General features: G+C 37.1%; 1 protein-coding gene across 5 annotated transcripts in view; it reads left to right on the top strand.

Moving 5' to 3' along the window:
• Positions 1-23,058, top strand: part of LOC137245263 (uncharacterized) — a 275,054-nt gene that overhangs the window by 57,216 nt on the left and 194,780 nt on the right. For all 5 annotated transcript variants that reach the window (XM_067775629.1, XM_067775625.1, XM_067775628.1 and 2 more), the window contains exon 3: positions 17,668-17,993. In XM_067775629.1, the coding sequence (XP_067631730.1) occupies positions 17,668-17,993 (326 nt within the window). The remainder of the gene's footprint in view (positions 1-17,667; positions 17,994-23,058) is intronic.

The raw sequence follows: 23,058 nt of genomic DNA, 5'->3' as shown, positions 1-23,058 counted from the left end.
TTGCCATGAAGACGCTGACAAATCATACACTTGCGCAGAACTGATTTAATTACTTGTCTCGCCTGAATGATCCAGAACCGATTTCGAAGTTGTGCCAGCACGGTATTTACACCGCCATGGAAAGTTGATTGATGAGCTTCTATTATCAGAAGCAAGCTTAAATGTGACCTCTTTGGCAAAATTATTGGATCTCGTTTCGATACGCTTTGGTCCTCTTTAGGAAACCGACTATTTAACCGCATTACGCCATCTGTTAGATACGGGTTCAGCGAGATATTTTCGATGAGTGATTAACTTGTTGCCCGCTCGCTAATAATTCGTACTCCTCGCTGTAAAAATTTCGCTGCGTGTATTGTATCCAATACCTTTCGGCTTTCTGTAGCTCTTGGAATGTTATTTCTCCCACGCTAGTGGATTTTATAAGCTTTCGATTTTTTAATAGTTGGTCCTTTGATGTTCTCTTAGCACGTTCTACAAACCGAAATACGTATGCTGTCACTCTTAAAAGACGTTTGAGACTGCTATAATTTTCCACAGTCGTAATTGGTACAGGTACCATATTTTTCCGCTCTATGTGATTAGCAGTATTCAAAACCGCTGATCTAGTAATTTCGATTTTACATGGCCAGTATTCTTCATTTTCTCGAAGCCAGTTTGGCCCGAACTTCCACAACTCGGATTCAAGGAGATATTTTGCCTGTATACCTCTGGTTAACAAATCAGCTTGATTAAGCTTACCGCAACAATGATACCAATCATATATATTCGATATTTGGTTAATTTCTGTTACTCTTGCCTTAATATACGGTTTAGGGTTCCGTCCGCCGCCATTTATCCAATTTAACGCAATACTTGAATCCGTCCACAGAAAAACTGAAGATATTTCAATACACAAGCTTTTTACCAGCGTTTCTTTTAACCTTGCTGCCATCAGCGCTGCTGTCAATTCCAGTTTCGGTAACGTTAACTTAGCTTTATCATTACTTTCGGCAATTGGACTTACTCGATTTTTTGAGCACACAATATTAGTAAGAATCCTTCCAGTTGGCTTTATTTGTCGACAATATGCTACTGCTCCATATGCTTTTGGGCTCGCATCAGCAAAGATGTGCAACTGTAAAATCGAATCACTACCTGCTGACAGACACCGATCAACGTAAAAGGTTTCGAGTACTGAAAGCTCCTCTTGCCACTGTGAGAACGAACTCTGAATTTCGCCGTCCATTATGACATCCCACTCTTTCTTTTGCCGCCAAACTTCTTGCAGTAAAATTTTTATTCTGACTGTGAATGGGCCCAATAGCCCTAACGGGTCGTAAATTTTAGCCATCGCCTTTAAAATGTTGCGTTTCGTAGGTCGTAATGTTTGAATGTAATCGTTGCACGATTTTAAATCTACAGAAATCTTGTTATCTATCGTGCACCAAGTCAACCCAAGAACTTTCTGCTCAGCCATGCCTATTTCGTCCGATGAGAACTCTCGCCTTACCTCTCTATCGTTTGAGTTCCATTTCCTCAAATTAAATTTGGCAGCCTCTATTACTGTTTGAGCTTGTTTAGCAACATAAATTGCTGCTTCTTGGGTTGGTTAACTAAATATTAGGTCGTTGACGTAAAAGGATGCTTTAAGCTTTTCACACAGTTCGACATTATTTTTTAAACTTTCATTCAAATGACCACGTATGGTGCTAGCTAATAGGAAAGGGCTGGACGAAACGCCAAACGTAACCCTAGTCATACGATAGATTGCTAATTCTGATTTATGTTGATCTGTGCTTGGACATGACTTGTACCATAAAAAACGATGAGTATCTCTGTCCGATTCATCCAGTAAAATCTGATGGAACGCTTTCTCAATATCGCTCACTACAGCGATACGATTTTTCTAAACCGTAGTGCTATGGTGAATAAATCGGCAACCATATTAGATCCTTCGCTTAGATAATCATTCAACGATGTATGACCAGATTCGCTCGAAGAGGCATCGAAAACAAATCTAACTTTGGTTGTGCTATTATTTTCTTTATAAACAGGTTTATGCGGCATGTAATAAATCGGTTGGAGAGACTCAATGTTAGGTACAATTTCCGCAATTTTGTTTTCGATGAGACTCCTAACTTCTTGGTCATATTCTTCAATTTTTCCTTGATTTTTTAGAAGTTTGGTTGTCAAGGACTGTAATCGACCCAAAGCTATTTGGAAATTATCACCCAAATCTTCGCTTGTTAGCTTCCACGGTAATTTTACATAGTACTTACCGTCCGCTTTCTGATCTATTGCTGCCGAAATGTCGGTGGGTTTATTGTCGTTTACGATACTTACTGATTCAAGATTCCAAAACTTTTTTATATCAAATTCTATAGGTTTGCTGGTTTTAGTATGCTCTTTTTGTTCTAAAGTTTCTTTATTTTCGATTAAAAACTCTCTTTGTTTCTTTTCCTTTTTGCTATTTAAAACATTCTTCATCGTTTGTTTATTTTCACTCAATATCAGCGCTATTTGTCCGCTTTTATCCCGATCAATTTCTCCTTGCAATGTCCACCCGAAAAAGGTTTTTATCGCGAACAAATTACCACTAATTCGTTTTGTTTCCGAAGTATTAAACCTCCAATAATAATCTTGCCCGATTACCAAATTAATTCCCTGCAAAAGTCGTTCGCTACTTTTATTAGCATCAGCAAGCTCATATTTTATTTGCTTACATGTTTTGCTTTTTATTTCGTTTATTTCGTCTGCCACTGACACTAAATCTGCACAGATATTTGGAACGACGATCGCCTTTATTAAAATTGTTTTTTCATTATATTGACTTTGCAATAGAATTTGCACGCACTCATATTTTTTGGGTGATTTGTTTTTATTATCACCAAAACAAATTATTGTTGTTTCTTCAACACCACACGGTTTTAGTTTCAGCATTTTTGCTACCTGCTCATGCACAAATGTTCGTTGACTGCCATTGCCCATCACTATTCTTGATAACACTTTTTTTGTATTGGTCTTGCTACTAATGATGGCTCTCGCTGTTTGCAGTAAATACTCCGAATGTCTATCTCGTGCTAGTGTGCTTAATGCAGCCGACTTGTTATTGCTTTCGCTCCCTTCTTTTCCAGCTGCTTCGGATGCGCTCTGGTGCTGAGTTCTCTGCTCCCCTTCAAACCCTTTCTCACGTCGTTCACACATTGTTGTTAGGTGTCTTCCTGAGCATTTTTTACACTTGACCCAATATGCTTTGCAAAATTTTGATGTGCGGTTTTTTTTGGTACAGCGAAAACATCGTCCCTCCTTTTGCAATACCTTCTTCTTTTCTGCTACGCTAATCACGCTTTTACAGTTTTGTGCATTATGATTTTCTTTATTACAAAATATAAATTTCTCGTTCGCGGCTATAGAAACTAAGCCGGTGGCTGTAACTGGCTTGGCTTTGTTGATACTTTTTTTGTCGCTTTTTGTCGGTGTTTTGATTGCTGTGCCTTCTCTAAGGCTTCGATCTCTTTTTTCATATATTGAAGAATCGCTTTAAGCTGGTCATCTTCTATTTCCTTCATTGTGCTATTTAAGGCGGAAGATGCCGTTGCTTTTGTTTCAGGCAATCGAAAAAATTGTACTCGCATTTGCTTAGGTAAGCACTTGATAATACCGGATTTTACGTTGATCGCATATTGAGCTGAAGTGACCTTCAACGCGGACAAAGTTCGCGTGGTTGACATCACTTGATTGTACAATGACCGTAAACCTTGAACATCGCTGATACTTTGTACTGGCTCTAAATTAAGAAGTTTTTGTACATATTTCTCGATAATTTTTCGGTATTTCCGAATTCTTCTTGTAGTAGTGATATGGCTTCAGAATAACATTCTTCTGTAGGAGTGAAGCCATGGATCGTTGATGCTACCCCGTCAATTATTGCTTGACTCAAAAAGTTGAACTTTGCCGCCGATGACAGAAGGTGGTTATCATGCACTGTTGGCTTGAATTGTTCCCAGAAGAGCAACCATTTTTCAAAGCTTCCATCGAATTTCTTCAGATCCAAATATTTGAGCTTAACTCCATGAGAAGGTTGTCCACTAGCCCCATTTAAGGACGTATTTGGTGTATGCTCACCTCGGCTTTCTTAACTCTTTTCGCGAGATTCCAACTTCGCGCTAATTGTAATTGCCTTGTCGTCATAATCTAGCACTACTTCGCATTCCTTCTCCATATCCTCTTGCTTTATTAGTTTCCTTACCGCTAGGTCAGCCTTTTTTGAATTAACATGCGCATTTTTTAACCTGTGCAAGAGCGTCCCTATGTTTTCGAGCAAGTTTTGTTTTTCACTCGACTGGGAAAAGTCTGTGTTTCCAAGTAATCAGTAGCTTGATTAATAAGCTTTGTAAGCTGACCCCGACAAGTAGCCCGCTGAACTACATCCATGTTACTTTACAATAGCACTTTCAATTAAAATTAGATACCGCACTTGATCGTATTATGCAAATTATTTACTCGCAAGAATATCGTCTTTATTTTTCGCTAGAGTTCACTAAACGCACATCCGCTACAGTTTATTAAAACTTGCTACTTTAAAAAATTACCGCTCCCGGATTTCGCCACTATGTGTAAAATTACTAGCCCGGATCGGAATAAAATACCACAGATGCGGTTATAATGGCATTTAATAGTGAACTGAACTCTTAAGACTAATTACAATTATGTTTGTTTAGTAAAGCAATGTTTAAGTTGTATTAGGAGAGAGTAAAAAGTAAATGTAAATGAAATGCAATTGTGTTAGTGTTAATCACATATCTCATTCTCTATGATTTTCTACAAATTGAAAGAACTTATTTCTAAATGCTTTTTGATATTGCTTTGCCCGGAGCGTGAGCCCATGATCGGTGTGGTAGGTTGAACACGCTACCACCACACCAAGGCGGCTGCATATTATTCTTATATGAATGGAAGATATTCGTAAATTTCAACAACATTTCGCATTTCGGTTTCTTGGCACTCTTCCTTCATCGCTTTTTAAAATGACCAAACTCGGTGACTGCCGTCGTGTGGTGTTAGCGTGCTAAGCGTATTACACCAAAAATCTTTGGTTCGCGCCCCGGGGAGAGCAACATGGAAACTTATCTGATAAAACGACATGATTGATTTCTGAGAAAAACACCTCTCACATATGTTCTATTTGGACTGTTTCTTAGCAAGCCACGTCAGTTATCCCTTTTTACCATAACTGACGCTAGAGAAATCAGATTTCGATCCTCCAGAATTTTGCATGTCAGGTCCCTCTATTCTTCTTCGGAATACGTGTAATGAAATAACTTGCACAAACAGCTAAATTTAAAACTATCTCATACTTGTAGGTGTATGAAAACTTCTTTTCTTATGTGTACATCTACTTTTCTCAGATATATATTTTGCAATGAGTATCTCATGAGAAGCTTTTATGTATTCCGTTCCATAGACACGAGATTTTCTTTGTAGCCAAAGTACAGTAAAATACTCGTAAATTTCTGTTCATTATAGTTAATGATATGAGTGAATATTAAAAAAAGCTAAAACAGCACACTTTCTTTTATCAAACTACTTCATTTTAGATTTTACAAGCTCACAAGTACACCTAAGAAATGTGTATGTATATAACAATATCTATGTAGCTATACCTATACATACATATGTATCTCAATTCTAATCAATGCAAATAGAACTACAAAGCATTCGAATTACAAATGTTTATTAAAGAAACAATAATATTACGCACATGTCGGAATACAAGCAAAATAACGTAGCAACTAAATATCGATTCTATGAAACACTTAATATATTGAAGTACTTATGTGTTTCCTGTTGAAGCGTGTGGGGTCGGGTATTACAAAAAGCTCACTCAACAATAATATTAAAGTCCTTGCTTATGTCCGTGTTATTATTTTTGTCTACTATTTTTGTACATATTTTTGTGTCTCAATATAGGAACAAAAACATCTTTATGATTTATGCATGTGCCCTTCTTACATTTTAGAAGCTTTTCATTTATTACCTTATCAGTGTATGATTTTGTTTATGCCTTTTATGGAAATATGAAAAATCGTTAGGTAGGAGTACGAAAATTCTTTAGAATAATAATATTAATATATTAATACCTTAACTAGCTACACTAGGTTAATGTTTTACAATATTCCACTAAATATTTTCGAATGAAATTTGATGATATCAATTACATATTTCACTATAATTATTCTAGAGCTAAAATTCGCATAATTTTATCTGAAAATGATTTGGGATTAATTCATATGAGTCAAGATCATTATTCTGAATCGATTCCCTCTCTATTAGTGGCCACTTAGTGGCTCCATATTATAATCTTAATATCAGTATATAATCAGTGCAGCATAAATATTAACATGTGTAGGTAAAACATTTGTGACACTCTAAGGCTAAGTTTATGATCGAGTCTAATCGCATCGCGCGATGCGACGAGAAACGCTCCATCGCTTGTTTCATTTTTGCTAGCTGGCGATTGAGTGTTTATAGTAGAGCGAAATCGCAAGCGATGGAATGCTCAAAAATATAACTCAACATCTTTTTGTTCACGATGTGGCAGTGTAGAGAAAGCAACATGCGTACATTAACTCTTAAAATTTTATTATTAGAACATAGCTATTTGTTACAAAAAAAAATATTTAAAAAGTATACATAAGAAAAAAAATATCAAATGCATCTAATCGCGATTGTGGTAAACTGCATGACGCAAGTTCCACAAACACTGCTTGTCACGGTCCTTTTCAATAAAAACATTCATATTGTTTCGCTAATTTCGCTCAACTAAATCAAAATATTTTGGTTGCAAATTTTCGTCGCTTTTGTCGCTTGTAATAGCTCAATTCGCTTTACGCTAAATCGCTATGTCATAAACATCTCCATATGCACTAATATAATTGATCGCTAACAGCGATTCTCGTCGCATCGCGCGGTGCGATTACGCTCGATCATAAACTTAGCCTTATACATACAAAACTTTCCAGACACTAAGCTTTTGAAAACCTGCGCATAACTAAATGTTATTCATCCGCCGTGGTGCACCAACCATATTTCTGCTTTTTGTTTTGTCAAAATCATGAAAATACCTTAATACTAGTGTATCAGGCATACCATTGGTTTGTCTATATTTAAAAATTGAGCCACGATTCCCCTCCTCACTATCTATCCCATTCTTTCTGATCTATCTTCGATTTTTCTTATAATTCTTGTCAATTTCCACCCACAGGATGTGATGGCAAAATTAAACATATGCTTTCGCGAGTAGGTTACATAGTTACGAAGAAGCTTACTGAGACGTACGATAATGCCGTCGATTCCTACTGCATCATACTATATAGCCAAGATAGCATCCCCACATCGCCCACTGTTACTACGGTGAAACCAAAAATATAATTCTCGGTATATTCTTCACCGCTATTATATCTTCGTTATTATCCTTATTAACATTAACATTGGATATACCATGCAAAAGTTTCCTTAGTATCTTGGTTAGTTTGGTTCCGTAAATGAAGTCGCTTCCCATCCTTGTAAGCTCTTTCGCGTTTTTTTTTTCTTTTTAACGAAACCACAACTAAAGTACTACACTTTTGATCAAGCAAAATTATTTTTTGCCGAAATATAAATGGTGCAAAAATGCGAAAAATCTCTTTCAGCACTTGCTTAAACATGTATGGTATCTGCTGGTTATCAGCTGCTTATTTTTATTAAGAAGTAGTTACTAAAAAAACAATTATAAGCTAGTTAGAGGATGTTATCAATAGATATAAAAAAAAATCATTTTATTCAACTTATAACATGTGATTTTACTCCAGGATTTGCACAATAATGGGGTTTTCTTTTCTGGAAAGAATGTTACCCTCATGTTGCGCTCTAAAATTCTAACTTTTGATTTAGATCACCTGGTGCTATGCAGAATTGGTCTTTTGGTAGGTAATGAGCACCTTTACTTATTCAGAGGAAAATATTTTGGTAAATGAACACGCAATCTTACGAGAGAGCTACAAAAAATTAACAGGGCGACACATTTTACAGAAAAAAGTATTTCCAATTGCTTGCCTTGAAATAATTTTTCGAACCATTTGTTCGCTCAAGCATTTTCATTGCTCCAAGTGAGCTATATGCAGCATATGGTTACTAATAAAGAAATAAAACAAAAATATGCTTAAAAATTTCCCAGCAATTACACAATAAAGTAAAAGCAAAAGGGAAATAATAAAATAAAATACCTAAAATAAAGCAAGAAAACAAAAGTTCCACTTGAAACCCATGCAATCTCCCAACTCCAACCATCTGCGTCAATATGTCATTAGGATTTATATATATTGGCCTTTAATATAAACTCAAAGTCACGTATCTAAATTGTCAAAAAAAAAAAAAAATAAGAAATTGGGCGAATGCTCTTGTAAACAATATTTTTTACTATATTTTATATTCAAACAATTTAGTAATATTCTATCCCAGCTTTTTTCAACGCTTACAGTTTTCGTTGTTAGTTGGGTCTATGCCAACTTTCCGCAAATATTTCTCTTATTATATTTTTTTCATCTTTTACTATGTGCTTATTCTTATTTTGGCTTTCATCACGTAGGCAACTTTTTCATGTGATACCTCCTTTTATATTTATGCCTGATTTTTGCCTTCATTATCCCTTTTTCTATTTTTTATATGCCTTGCTTTTATTATAAGCATTTTTATGCTCCCTTTTACTAGTCGTCGCCTGTCTTAGAGTGGAGGTTGCGTGCTTGGCCTACCATACCGAAGATCCTGGGCTTTTTTTCCAGACCAAAGCAATATAAAAATTTAGTTACAAGTTTTTCAATTAGAAAAAAATTTTGCTAAATGGGGTCGCCCCGTTACAGTGATTTAGCAAAGACTCCGAGTTTTTATTTTGCCATGAAAAGCTTCTAAGTGACAACTTTCCTGCAGTCAAAAGCCGAAGTAATCAGCAAATATTCTAGTTCAATTTATAGGATTTTGTAGGGCTATTCATACTGGTCAGTTTTTGAATAGTTTGTTGACTAGAACTTTGTGGCGTTATTCATACTTTGTAGTATTTCATTTGGACTTTGTCTGACGAACTCGATAAAATGTGTTCATGCTTTCTGTCGGCAATTTTCAATACATACTTCAGTTAGCAAGGCTAGATTTCGTACAAATCACCGGGCAACATAATCACCGTTTCTTCTGCATATTAAGGAAACCACTAAAAGGGCAAAACTTTTAAATCGATAGGCCTAGATACAATAGCTATGCCGATGCTAAAACACCTCCTTCATAAGAACATCGGCTACCTTGCGCATGTTTTTTATTTGTCGTTGAGCCCTTTTCATTTCAGAATAATAAATAAGGACAAGAATAATCCCAATACAAAAGCGCGGAAACTCAGCTATCGATGGTGTGTCGTATCTACCGATGTTGTTCATTTACAGACAAATATACTATTAGCCAGCCAACGGGCAAGACTTTCGTTAATTGCATATCACTACCATCGCGTCAAACGCCCATAACACCCAGATATATTGTGGACTGAACCAATCAAAACTCCATCATGGGACGATGCTCGTGGCACTTAACCTGCCAAAAGCTTTAGGGACATTCAACCACCGCACACCACACCAAAAGGAATAAGCTAACATCTCCGTAAGCACTACTATGTGATACGGCACGGTCCAACTCAGCCGGTTGATCCAGATTAACATAAAGAGGTTCTATTCCTTAACCACACTAAGTCGGGATGTAGCATCGCGAGATCGCGTCCAGATAAAGATGTTATCAATATACGCTTGCTTAAACTAACTAGTATGTCAAATGGTATAATACTGATATATATGATAACTAGTATACCATTTGGTAGTATTTTGGCGAGAAGCTGACTAAGGTATTAATTGGTATGATCCTGATGAATATACTAATACTATAATGTCAAAAGGTATGATGCTGATGCAGAGAATAGCAACTGATATTTCGTAAGATACCGCCGTGTTAAAAAAACCAGTTGCTAATATGGAAAAAAGGAAGAACTCTAACTAGTTGGGATTTTTGGCAAACTAGTACTTTTCTAGTGAAGAACTTGTTGCTTTGACTGCAGGATTACCTGCCTCGCAGCTGCCTCTCACAGTTGGCGTAAAACATGTAGGTCCCGTACCGACAAGCTCGGCCTAAATCTTTGTTGAGGTAAATCGCGCCTCGCATTCTTTATTTTTTTCCTTTTAAGCAGACAACAAATGTCATATCTCTAATGCTTTTATGGTATTTTCATCATTCTTGCTAGTGGAACAATGTTGATGTTGTTAAAAGCACGCAAAATTAGAGGTTCGAAGACCAAAATCATCAAAGCAATGACAATAGCACTAATGGCAATGTTTTTGATATAAATTGCGTTAATGGTTGTACTTATTTATTTATTTATTTATATTTTATTTGTGTAAGGATTGGCTTGTAATTTTTTTAAATAGACCATGTTAAAACTACTTTTACGTGCTTTCGCATTTCTAGAAAAATACCTTTGTCATGGGAGAGCTACAAATCAATGAGATGCATTATTGAAGCACTTCAATGAAGTAGTGACATAGTTTCAATCGTCATAACGTCAATTGAAGTTATGATCATGTGAAAGGGTTACAATAAAATTTCAAATTTTTACAATGTCAACGATATTAATATTGAAACGGTAGTAAAGTCAATATTACTCAAGAGTTAAATGGCCAAATATTTTGGTTCGTAGCTGCTTTTTAACACCCACGTTTAATTATTTAATCCATATTTTTGTTAATTCGAATGAAAACAGAGGTTACTGCAGACCACTAAAAGTTAAAGCAATCATTTAAATGTGAAGTGATCAAATATAAAATAGAGAATTTATAGCACATAAATGAGTTCGGAAGCAATCATTTTTTATCATAATTTACCTCATGGCCGTTGACCTTAAGTCACCCCACCTTTTGAATATGTTATTTTAAACCATGACTAAGAAGTTAAAAATTAAGCAAGCGCCACTTTCAACTAAGTAAGCTATGGAAAACTAAAACTTCTCTCGACGAATATATGCTCTAGAAGTCGCTTATCATATCAGTCCTGATGCATGGCTCGGAATCATGGACGGTGTCATGAGTAGACCGATAACCCTTGGATTATTCGAAAGAATGGTATTCCTGAACAGTTATATTTCTGTTCTTTAGGCCCACGGCGACTACTGAAGAAGGTATCAAATTAAGCTGAATAAGCTTCGCGCAAATGCAATGATACTGCAGCGAATAAAAGCTCAAAGGATTCGCTGGTTTGGTCGTATTATGCAAATGGAAAAAGACGCTCCAGCTAAGAAAGTACTTCAATCGGCACCACAAATTTGAAGCATAAAAAGTGGGAGAACCCCACTGATATGGAAGAAGCATGTAGAGGCAGACTTAACCTTCCTTGGTGCTCCCGATTGGATTCGCTAACCTAGAAACAAGTACAGCTTCTTTGACTTGTTACTAAATGGCTTTAGCTGCTTAAACAGCTGATCGCCAATTAATAGTGATGCCGATAAAGTTAAAACTAAGTAAAAGTATTGTTAAGTTATAACTGCCACTCCAAGCATGAAGGGGTTTTGGCTGATTGCGATATTACTGTATGAGCAATACAGGTTCATCCTTAAACAATTTAGCAATTTATCTTTCTTATAGAGCGCAGAATATTTCTTATTGCAACAAAGTTAACCTCCGCAGGGCAGTCAGCAAATTTTTTTTTAGACAGTCAATAGGCGTGCTATGCAGAATAGGCATCTTGAAATAATGTGCTTAACATTATCTCTGTCCTCTGACAGAGATAATTTGCTGGAAATTCACCCTTAATTGGGGTTCTTGTTTCAGCTGATGTTTGGAATTCAACTTGGGGGTACATAAAGAACTGGTGCTGAAATCGACTGGTAGATCTATTGTGAAAGTTGTGTACTATCATGTGTCCCTCTCACCTAGATTCATGAGGAACATGCATTCGCAAAAGCCTCGGCTGTGGAACAAACAGAATTTGCCACGGCTGGTGAGATGTACAAATAGGTTGGAGAAGCTATAAATGGGGCTGACAACCCCTTGGGGTGGCGCTACACAGCCCCTTGAATAAACTTGGTATTTTAGTCGCTTCCTACGACAAGCATACCTACCGAGGATGTATTCTAAGCCCCGCCGAACCCGCTGGCCGAACGCTCCAGTCCGTCTTCAAGAAACAGAAGAACACTTCAGTCGCAAAACTGTGACGCAAGATAGCCGAAATGAAAGATCCTCACCTCTAAATATGAAAATTTTAACTTTAAAGCAGCAACTCATAAGTAGTAGAAATGGGAATTTGCCAAGGAAAGACGAAGTGGTTGATAAGCTTAAGAGATGCAAGCGCAAACTTTGGCTTTTTCGGATGCTCTTAAGTTACGTGTGGCTGCATCTTCCGATGTATTAAAAATAAACATAAAGGACATGGTACGGATAAATCCAATTGTTGTTAAGTCAGATACGGACTAACTCTGCTGCATCATCAGAGACTGAATGTACAGATATGGAAAGAGGTTTGTGTATCGCGATACACAAGGATTTGGTAAATGTATTGTACTCAGTGGAAAGTAATATCCTGATGTACAGATAATGCTTATGTATCTGCGCCTCAGGAAAAGGCGTCCTAATGACAGAAAACGAAATACAACTTGAGCAGGGGAGGTCGCAAGGAGTAGAAGTAAGCGGCATGATATGAAGAGTATTCCCATTGACGGAGAAGAGAAAACAGCTCAATCTGAGATGAAAAAAAAACGCGAATCTTAAAAATAAACCTACAACCTGGAACTCGTTCTGACTATAGATAAAGCTATTTTGATGTGGCTTTGATTTCTCTCATCAGGTGGATATACTTTCCAACTCAGCATGCACATGTCGGTGTTTATAGCGCGGGGATTGAAGGAAGAACTATTTCAAGAGCTAGAAGACTTTACATTCACGAGAAGACTTTTTACAAAAGTTTGAAGTTTGCATAAATGTAGCAATAGTTGTGTTCTTAAAGTTTACATCGCGCAAATCAATTTTTCTGAAGAATCTTTTAACCCAGCCCTTGAAGTTCATTCCTATTTAGATTTTAAAGGTAAATTTATTAAAACATGGTGCCTTTCGGTCAAGGATGTTAGTTTTGGTTCGTAAGGAATATTGGTACCTACGTTACCTATGTTACATTTCTAACAAACGCTTAGAAATTCCATCATTTATTCTTCCACTCATTTTTCAAGTTTTCAGGGGGACATCAGGAAGTTATTACGGGCTTATGCAACATGCTGCTAAAAATTTGTCAGGAATTTTCAATGCTGGGGTAAACTAAAGAAAGAACTAATCTGGAAGAGTTTAAGTATTTGATTGACATGTGAAGCTTTAAACAGGGAGCAATATTTTCTAGTACACTAAAGGTGAAGGACTTTCGGCTTTTTTTACATTTCGACTAATGATCTATATAAACCAATCGTTGTAGTAGGCTTATTGAAAAGAAAAAGGGGGCTGGTGTAAAAATATATAGCGGCAATGGTTTAATAGCAACTTTGATTCAAAATTTACAACTTACAGAATTAACTTGTGGCAAAAAAAAGCTTTGGCTCATCAGACATGAAATACTCATAGCCATATGGTCAAACCCGACAGATATTTTTCTGGCTTTCCTTATGTGTCCACCTGCCTCCCTTTTCTGCTTTTATTTCTTCACATCTCTTTATTTTCTAATTTACCTTATACAAGCTTAATCTTCCTTAATTTTTCTACTTTTTCTCTTACTCTTTCCACTATTGCTCCCGTTACCCTTAATCGTATCCTTATTTTTATACTCAGTTGAGCAGAGCTCACAGAGTATATTAAGTTTGATTGGATAACGGTTGGTTGTACATATATAAAGGAAGTGAGATAGATATAGACTTCCATATATCAAAATAATCAGGATCGAAAAAAATTTGATTGAGCCATGTCCGTCCGTCCGTCCGTCCGTCCGTTAACACGATAACTTGAGTAAATTTTGAGGTATCTCGATGAAATTTGGTATGTAGGTTCGTGAGCACTCATCTCAGATCGCTATTTAAAATGAACGATATCGGACTATAACCACGCCCACTTTTTCAATATCGAAAATTTCGAAAAAACGAAAAAGTGCGATAATTCATTACAAAAGACAGATAAAGCGACAAAACTTGGTAGATAAGTTTAACTTATGACGGAGAATAGAAAACTAGTAAAAGTTTGGACAATGGGCGTGGCACCGCCCACTTTTAAAATAAGGTAATTTAAAATTTTGCAAGCTGTAATTTGGCAGTCGTTGAAGATATCATGATGAAATTTGGCAGGAATGTTACTCCTATTACTGTATGTACACTTGATAAAAATTAGCAAAATCGGAGAAGGACAACGCCCACTTTTAAAAAAAATTTTTTTTAAGTAAAATTTTAACAAAAAATGTAATATCTTTACAGTATATAAGAAAATTATGTCAACATTCAACTCCAGTAATGATATGGTGCAACAAAATACAAAAATAAAAGAAAATTTCAAAATGGGCGTGGCTCCGCCCTTTTTCTTTTAATTTGTCTAGGATACATTTAATGTCATAAGTCGAACAAATATTTACCAATCCTTGTGAAATTTGGTAGGGGCATAGATTTTATGACGTTAACTGTTTTCTGTGAAAACGGGCGAAATCTGTTGACGCCACGCCCAGTTTTTATACACAGGGTCCGTCTGTCCTTCCGCATGGCCGTTAACACGATAACTTGAGCAAAAATCGACATATCTTTAATGAACTTAGTTCACGTGCTTACTTGAACTCACTTTATCTTGGTATGAAAATTGAACGAAATCCGACTATGACCACGCCCACTTTTTCGATATCGAAAATTATGAAAAATGAAAAAAATGCCATAAGTCTATACCAAATATGAAAAAGGGATGAAACATGGTAAGGTAATTGGATTGTTTAATTGACGCGAAATATAACTTTAGAAAAAACTTTATAAAATGGTTGTGACACATACCATATTAAGTAGAAGAAAATGAAAAAGTTCTGCAGGGCGAAATAAAAAACCCTTAAAATCTTGGCAGGTATTACATATATAAATAAATTAGCGGTATCCAACAGATGATGTTCTGGGTCACCCTGGTCCACATTTTGGTCGATATCTGGAAAACGCCTTCACATATACAACTACCACCACTCCCTTTTAAAACTCTCATTAATACCTTTAATTTGACATCCATATCGTACAAACACATTCTAGAGTCACCCCTGGTCCACCTATATGGCGATATTTCGAAACGGCATCCACCTATAGAACTAAGTCCCACTCCCTTTTAAAATACTCATTAACACCATTCGTTTGATGCCCATATTGTACAAACAAATTCTAGGGTCGCCCCTGGTCCACCTTTGTGGCGATATCTCGAAACGGCGTCCACCTATGGAACTAAGGATTACTCCCTTTTAAAATACTCATTAACACCTTTCTTTTGATACCCATATTGTACAAACAATTTCTAGGATCACCCCTGGTCCACCTTTATGGCGATATCTCGAAACGGCGTCCACCTATGGAACTAAGGATTATTCCCTTTTAAAATACTCATTAACACCTTTCTTTTGATACCCATATTGTACAAACAAATTCTAGGATCACCCCTGGTCCACCTTTATGGCGATATCTCGAAACGGCGTCCACCTATGGAACTAAGGATTACTCCCTTTTAAAATACTCATTAACACCATTCGTTTGATGCCCATATTGTACAAACGCATTCTAGAGTCACCCCTGGTCCACCTTTATGGCGATATATCGAAAAGGCGACCACCTATACAACAACCACCACTCCCTTTTAAAACCCTCATTAATACCTTTAATTTATACCCATATCGTACAAACACATTCTAGAGTCACCCCTGGTCCACCTTTATGGAACTAAGGATTACTCCCTTTTAAAACACTCATTAACACCATTCGTTTGATGCCCATATTGTACAAACACATTCTAGAGTCACCCCTGGTCCACCTTTATGGCGATATCTCGAAACGGCGTCCACCTATGGAACTGAGGATTACTGCCTTTTAAAATACTCATTAACACCTTTCGTTTGATACCCATATCGTACAAACGCATTCTAGAGTCACCCCTGGTCCACCTTTATAGCGATATCTCGAAAAGGCGACCACCTATACAACAACCACTCCCTTTTAAAACCCTCATTAATACCCCTAATTGGATACCCATATCGTACAAACACATTCTAGAGTCACCCCTGGTCCACCTTTATGGCGATATCTCGAAACGGCGTCCACCTATGGAACTGAGGATTACTGCCTTATAAATACTCATTAACACCTTTCGTTTGATACCCATATCGTACAAACGCATTCTAGAGTCACCCCTGGTCTACCTTTATGGCGATATCTCGAAAAGGCGACCACCTATACAACAACCACCACTCCCTTTTAAAACCCTCATTAATACCCCTAATTTGATACCCATATCGTACAAACACATTCTAGAGTCACCCCTGGTCCACCTTTATGGCGATATTTCGAAACGGCGCCCACCTAGAGAACTAAGGCCCACTCCCTTTTAAAATACTCATTAACACCATTCGTTTGATGCCCATATTGTACAAACAAATTCTGGGGTCACCCCTGATCCACCTTTGTGGCGATATCTCGAAACGGCGTCCACTTATGGAACTGAGGATAACTCCCTTTTAAAATACTCATTAACACCTTTCATTTAATACCCATATCGTACAAACGCATTATAGAGTCACCCCTGGTCCACCTTTATGGCGATATCTCGAAAAGGCGGCCACCTATACAACAACCACCACTCCCTTTTAAAACCCTCATTAATACCTATAATTTGATACCCATATCGTACAAACGCATTCTAGAGTCAAACCTGATCCACCTTTATGGCTATATCCCTAAATGGTGTCCACCTATAGAACTATGGCCCACTCCCTCATAAAATACTCTTTAATGCCTTTCATTTGATACACATGTCATACAAACACATTCCAGGGTTTCCCTCGGTTCATTTTCCTACATGGTTATTTTCCCTTATGTTGTCACCATAGCTCTCAACTGAGTATGTAATGTTCGGTTGCACCCGAACTTAACCTTCCTTACTTGTTAATGTTCCTATTAACTTCTTTTTACTACTTTGTCTCAAACCATTACCATTACTCTTACTTTTATCCCACTGTCCAGCTTTCTCTTGTTCTCGTTACTTTTCCGACTTCCCTTCAACTTTATTTATTTTTCTTCCAACCTTCTTTGTTTTCTCTATTCTGTCCTAGTTTCCAACGTGGAGATATAATGGGTTTCGGTTTTTGTCGCATATTACATTATCTAGATAGTAAAAAAGCGACAAAATAGTTCCCAACATGTTCCCTCTCTACTACTTTAAAAATCATTGCCACATTATTAGGGCCGTCAAATTTTTGTTGTTGTACTAATAACTTCTCCCGTCTGGCGTTATTGCGTCACTGTCAATAAAAATAAACCCAAGACACGAAATTTTTCAACATTTTCCATAGCAAACATATTTCTTGTTTTTACTTATCAGTCATTCTACTCGCATTACTCACAAACATGCTGTTTTCTTTTTTCTTTAACCTGTCTTACAGCTATTGCTACATCATTCGAATATTTCGAGGATCATGACCAACTCTCATATGACTTGGATACGGAGCAATCAGAAGCTAAATATGATACACGTCTACTTTCGGAACAAATGTTAAAGTCAGAGAAATCTACCGAACATTACGATGAAAGTGCTGACAGTCATGTAAACGTTGCTGTTGGCGGTGGAGGTGTGAGCAATACCATGACTAATACCGAAATGGACGATGACATCGAGTCGGACACAGATGCGGATGTAGATGATTTGCAACCGCATGAACGTGCGGCATCGTGTCATAACAATGGACACAAATATACACACGGTCAAAAGGTAAGCCAGAGTAAAGTATTTACACTAACTAAGATAAACACACAAACACACAACCCAAATATGAGTTTAGTTAGTATCAGTGACACGTTGTTAAGTTGTAAGGTAGAAAAGTTCAAAGTAGTGGAAAATGTGTGCTATTCTTGTTTGTTTGAAGGTTAGTATGGTCGGCGGCCACTTCACTTTGGACGTGAGCTTTTGTGGCATATGTCAGACGACGAATAGTGGCCCCATAATTCATTGTCTGGGCTTTGCTCTAACACATATACATACAAACACATCTATATTTATATACACCATACTCTCAGGTGCGCATAGAATTTTTGTAGGGCAAGTTTGAGTGTTTTATGTATGTAGCAAAATATGTAGATATAAATATCTAACTTGGTAAGGCTTTGTCATGCTGTCCCTACCGGCATTTTGTGTGCTCAACTTTCTAAAGGTACTTACTTCACTTGCCAGCTCATTGACCCGCTCTTAGGTTTGCCTTAAACGTTGTTGTTATTTTATTAACGATAAACGTAGTTTTTCCGTACTTGTGAGATTCCCATATTACACATAAATTTTCAGGTGAAAAAATAAATTTTGCCTTTGGCAAATGACGAGTTTTAATGGCACCCAAACAATCATACACACACCAACAAATACAATATATAATAAATTATTTCAGAACTATTTGCGGTTTGAATACATTTTACGTGAAATTAATTAATCTTCGTATGAAGCGTAGGTTTTTTCTCTTTTTCGTTGGTAGGTTTTGTTGAAAGAAACTTTTAACATAAAAAAATTTAATTCCTGCTAAATTGAACTATACAGCAGCAATTTTTCCACACAGTAACCATAGTATTTTTCCAGTTTCATGGTTTTCTATATGAATTTATATTTAGAACTGGTCACACGTTGTCCTTCAGCCATATGCGCAAGATCTTGCAGATTTTAAGCTTGGGTTCCTATGAAATGTCAGCCCTTATAAGATTAGTTACATTCCATACTAACACTTAAAAATTCCAATATTTCTGCTGTCATATATTTTCTATTTTGTTTTTATTTTTTTCGGTGGCATTAGTAAGTTTCTACGTGTTGCATGTTGTTAAATATTTAATCGCCAATTTTCACTTCTAGTGTAAAAAAAATATAGAAGGACAAATGATGGATAGAGATGGGAAAGGGGTAAATACCCAAATGGTAAATACCGAAATGGTAAATACCCGGTAAATTGGTTATATATGGTAAAAATACCCAAATATTTACCCAAAAGAATGGTAAAAATAATCTTTTGGAAAATATGGGAAACACACACACAAATTCAATCCAAAATGTACCCAATTTATCCTATATTGGTGGGCAGTTATCTATTACGCTATTGATTTAATTAGTTTTAATCTGTAATCCAGCGTTTTTCAAAAATATTTAGCCAATAATGCATCCGTTGCAAAAATTTAAATTTACCCAGTAAACATTTTAATTCAAAAAAGACTCGCAAAAATATCTAAATTGGAGCGTTTACAGTCGATATGTGCTCATTTGGGAGGCGGAAACCAATGTATTTCCTTCTTGCAATGGTCGTCCTATATGAGCCTATTAACGTATATCATTTGAGCCTAAATAAGAGTCCGACATAAGTCTTAAAAGGCGTTTAAACAGCTCATATTATACTCTACTGGAACTCTTCGGCATCATTTTTAACTCTAATAAACTCTGATTATCTGACACCTATATGGTCTATTTATTAGGCATCGCCAGCACTTATTGGGGTCATATATAGTTCGACACACCTTGACAGAGCGTGGCAGCTTTGCGGTCACATTAAAAATGTCGAGAAGCGTCCATGAGCGGGTAACAATAATGTACAAATGTAATTAATTTTGTATTAAAATGAAAAATTGTCATAACAAAGTTTCAAAATTTGTTCCAAACTCGCTGTGACGAACATAAATAGTTGATAAATGATAATTTTTGATGACAGGGAAGGAGCTTTTAAGCCGTTAAAAAAAAGGCAAAAATTAAATTTTCTTTTACCCTCCTACGTGTTTCGACGCTTTTCTGATTCCTACATTGCCCACTTATTTTGTACTCGTTTCGGATTCTTAAATTATGAGCGCCGTGAGCATGTTCGACGGATAGCTTTGATGGCGTAAATATGTGTACTCTACAAACATTCTCTTACAGTTCTTACAGTACAGGTCCGAAAAATATCAGCTTCAAAAATGCTATCACCTTGGAGCTTTCTATGGCTGCAATTTGATGAAGTTAGGAACACACGAAAAATATTAACATAAGTAAACTAGGCAGCTCCGGAATAAAAACTCAGAAATTTTTTTGCTACAATTTATTCTGAATAAATAATTCATTCAACTAATACTTATTTCATTTCTATCTTATCCTCATGGAAGTTTAATCACAACAATTTTCTCCCCTATGTTTTCCGCTTCGGATATCTGTCAAAAATTCTTCCTAAAATCCCTGAAGTAGTGTCATTAAAAAACTCGAAATTAGCAGTATATGACTCCAATAAGGCTCATATATAATATCGGAAGGAGGTCTGTATAAGACTTATGTTAGAGGCAAAATATGAGCATATAGCATTCGCTTCAGGCTCATAAATTAGTTCATAACGAGTGCAAAGGATCCCAAGTTTGGACTCCTTTCAGACTAGTTGTTGACTCCGAGTGTTTGCTGGGTTGTATGTTTAAAATCAAAACGAAAATTTTTTTATTTAAAACAAACAGATCCGGCAGACATTGTTTTGCCTTAAATTTGGTCTATCTGCATATATTTTAATAAGCTTTTTCCGTCTAACTCTGCCCTCGCCCCTCTACACTTTTTCCTAATCTTTGTATTCACTCCTCCCTCCGTATTTTTCGCCTCATCTATCTCCATCTTCGTCTCATTCTATCTCTTTCTCAGTCTCCTTCTCTCTTTTCTCTTCTCTCAAGTTTTTCTCATTCTTCTTCATGTCTCATTGGCAGTCCCAGGGGGTGGTATGTATTTTGTTCCAGTCCCATTCCGAGTCTCAGTCCCAGTACCAGTCCGAGTCTCAGTCTCAGAACCAGTCCTAGTCCCAGTCCCAGTTCGTCTCTGGTCTACTTCCCGGAAAAAAGGATCCTAAATACTAATATAGGCAAATTTATATACAAAATGTCAGACAAATCGAATAGGAAGTACGTAAATAGGTCTGCGGGTATTATTAATTCATGTCTTTATTTCGGCTTCGCATGCATATTTATCAGTTTTGCCAGGTTGATGCGGCTAAATCGAATATTCCAATGAAAATTGCTTTAAAGCTCTCAGCAACAGCTTTCATTTGATATCCATAATATACACACATTTGATAACCATAATGTAAAAACTCATCCTAGTGTTACCCTGATTCACGTTTTGGCTTATATCTCGAGACCTTAGTCACAAAGAGGTATGAAAATTACCCTCTACTAAATAACTCATCAGACCTTTTATTTGATATCCATATTCTATAAACACATTCCAGGGGTATCCGGGTCCACGTTTTGGCCTATACCTCGAGACCCTAGTCACCCAGAGGTACAAATTACCCTCTACTAAAGCACTCATCAACAGCTTTCATTTGATATCCATATTCTATAAACACCTTCTGGGGGTATCCGGGTCCACGTTTTGGCCTATATCTCGAGACCCTGTGCGTCGATCCTGAATTTTCTTTGCTACAAACCTCACGGAGCCCGAGACCTTTCCAAGGAATCTAAAGCCGTGGAAATCGGTTCGTGCGTTCTGGAGTTATAGCGTCCGGAAAGAAAACCCGACTTATTTTTATATTATAGATGACGTATAAATTTAATTGCTGAATTGTAATTCCAAGCAGCCTCGATTCAAATGATTTTTAAATACCCAAAAAAGATGCAAAAAAGGAATTTCCGGGTATTTTCCTGGTATTTACCCATAAACATGGTAAATACCCGCTAAAATCCCAACTCTAATGATGGAGTATTGAAGCTTTTTTTTTTCTCTGACGGCGCAGTTGTACATTTTTTAAAGAAAGTGATTTTTGCGAAGTCCGTTTCATTTAAAATAGTTCTAGTTTTGTTGCACTATGTAAAAAAACCAGCTTCTAAAGTCTTTATTTCAAGGGAGAAAACCCTTAGAATCTGTTTTCGTTAGTAATCGTATAGATAAAACTCCACATTTTTTTCTAAATAGATGGAAGTTTTGCGATTACCTTTCCTTCCAATTGGGGAGAAGACTCCCTTTTGATAGGTTGTTAAACCTGATGGCAGACAATTCTAGCACTAGATTTAAAAATAATTATACAATCCATATCTTAAAAACCATAGTCTTAAATTTTAGAAAGAAATAATCGATACAATTATTAGCAAACTTCTATGCGGCAGAATTGTCGCAGCGGAGTGGGGAGGGGCCATAATTAAGAGGAAGGTGTGCAGGGGCACGCCACAGGGGGGTGTCCTATCTCCTCTCCTCTGGGTTGTGGTAGTCAACGAGCTTCTTGTGGAGCTGGAAGCCAATGGTTGTCGGGTGGTTGCCTATGCAGATGACCTCGCTATCCTAGTCAGAGGCAAATTTCTGGGCGCCCTGCGCGATGTTCTTCAGGGCTACCTGGATACTGTGGCTAGGTGGGCTGATTCATGTGGATTGGCGGTCAACCCGGGAAAAACGGAATTGGTCCTTTTCACAAGAAGATATAAGGTGCCCGATTTCAGAACTCCCTCGATTGGAGGGGTACCGTTGGTACTTTCTGATAGGGTTAAATATTTGGGGATTGTTTTGGACAAGAAACTGTCCTGGAGACCCAATGTGGAAGATCGGGCCAGGAAGGCCGCCATTGCCTTGTACTGCTGCAGAGGAGCTATCGGAAAGAGATGGGGACTCTCGCCAAGAATAGTACACTGGCTTTATGAGATGGTGGTCAAACCGATTCTGCTATATGGGGTGCTGGTCTGGTGGAAAGCACTGGACACGGCGAGCACCTCCAAAATGTTAGTGTCAGTGCAACGGACGGCGCTGATCGGTATCAGTGGCGCTCTCAGAACAACGCCTACCTTGGCACTGAACGTCATGCTGAACATATACCCAGTAG

This window comes from Eurosta solidaginis, chromosome 3 (assembly GCF_040869045.1).
Source record: "Eurosta solidaginis isolate ZX-2024a chromosome 3, ASM4086904v1, whole genome shotgun sequence".
In the NCBI taxonomy this organism is placed as follows: domain Eukaryota; kingdom Metazoa; phylum Arthropoda; class Insecta; order Diptera; family Tephritidae; genus Eurosta; species Eurosta solidaginis.
The sequence above is the reverse complement of the archived record's forward strand: the minus strand, read 5'-3'. Positions and strand labels throughout refer to the sequence as shown.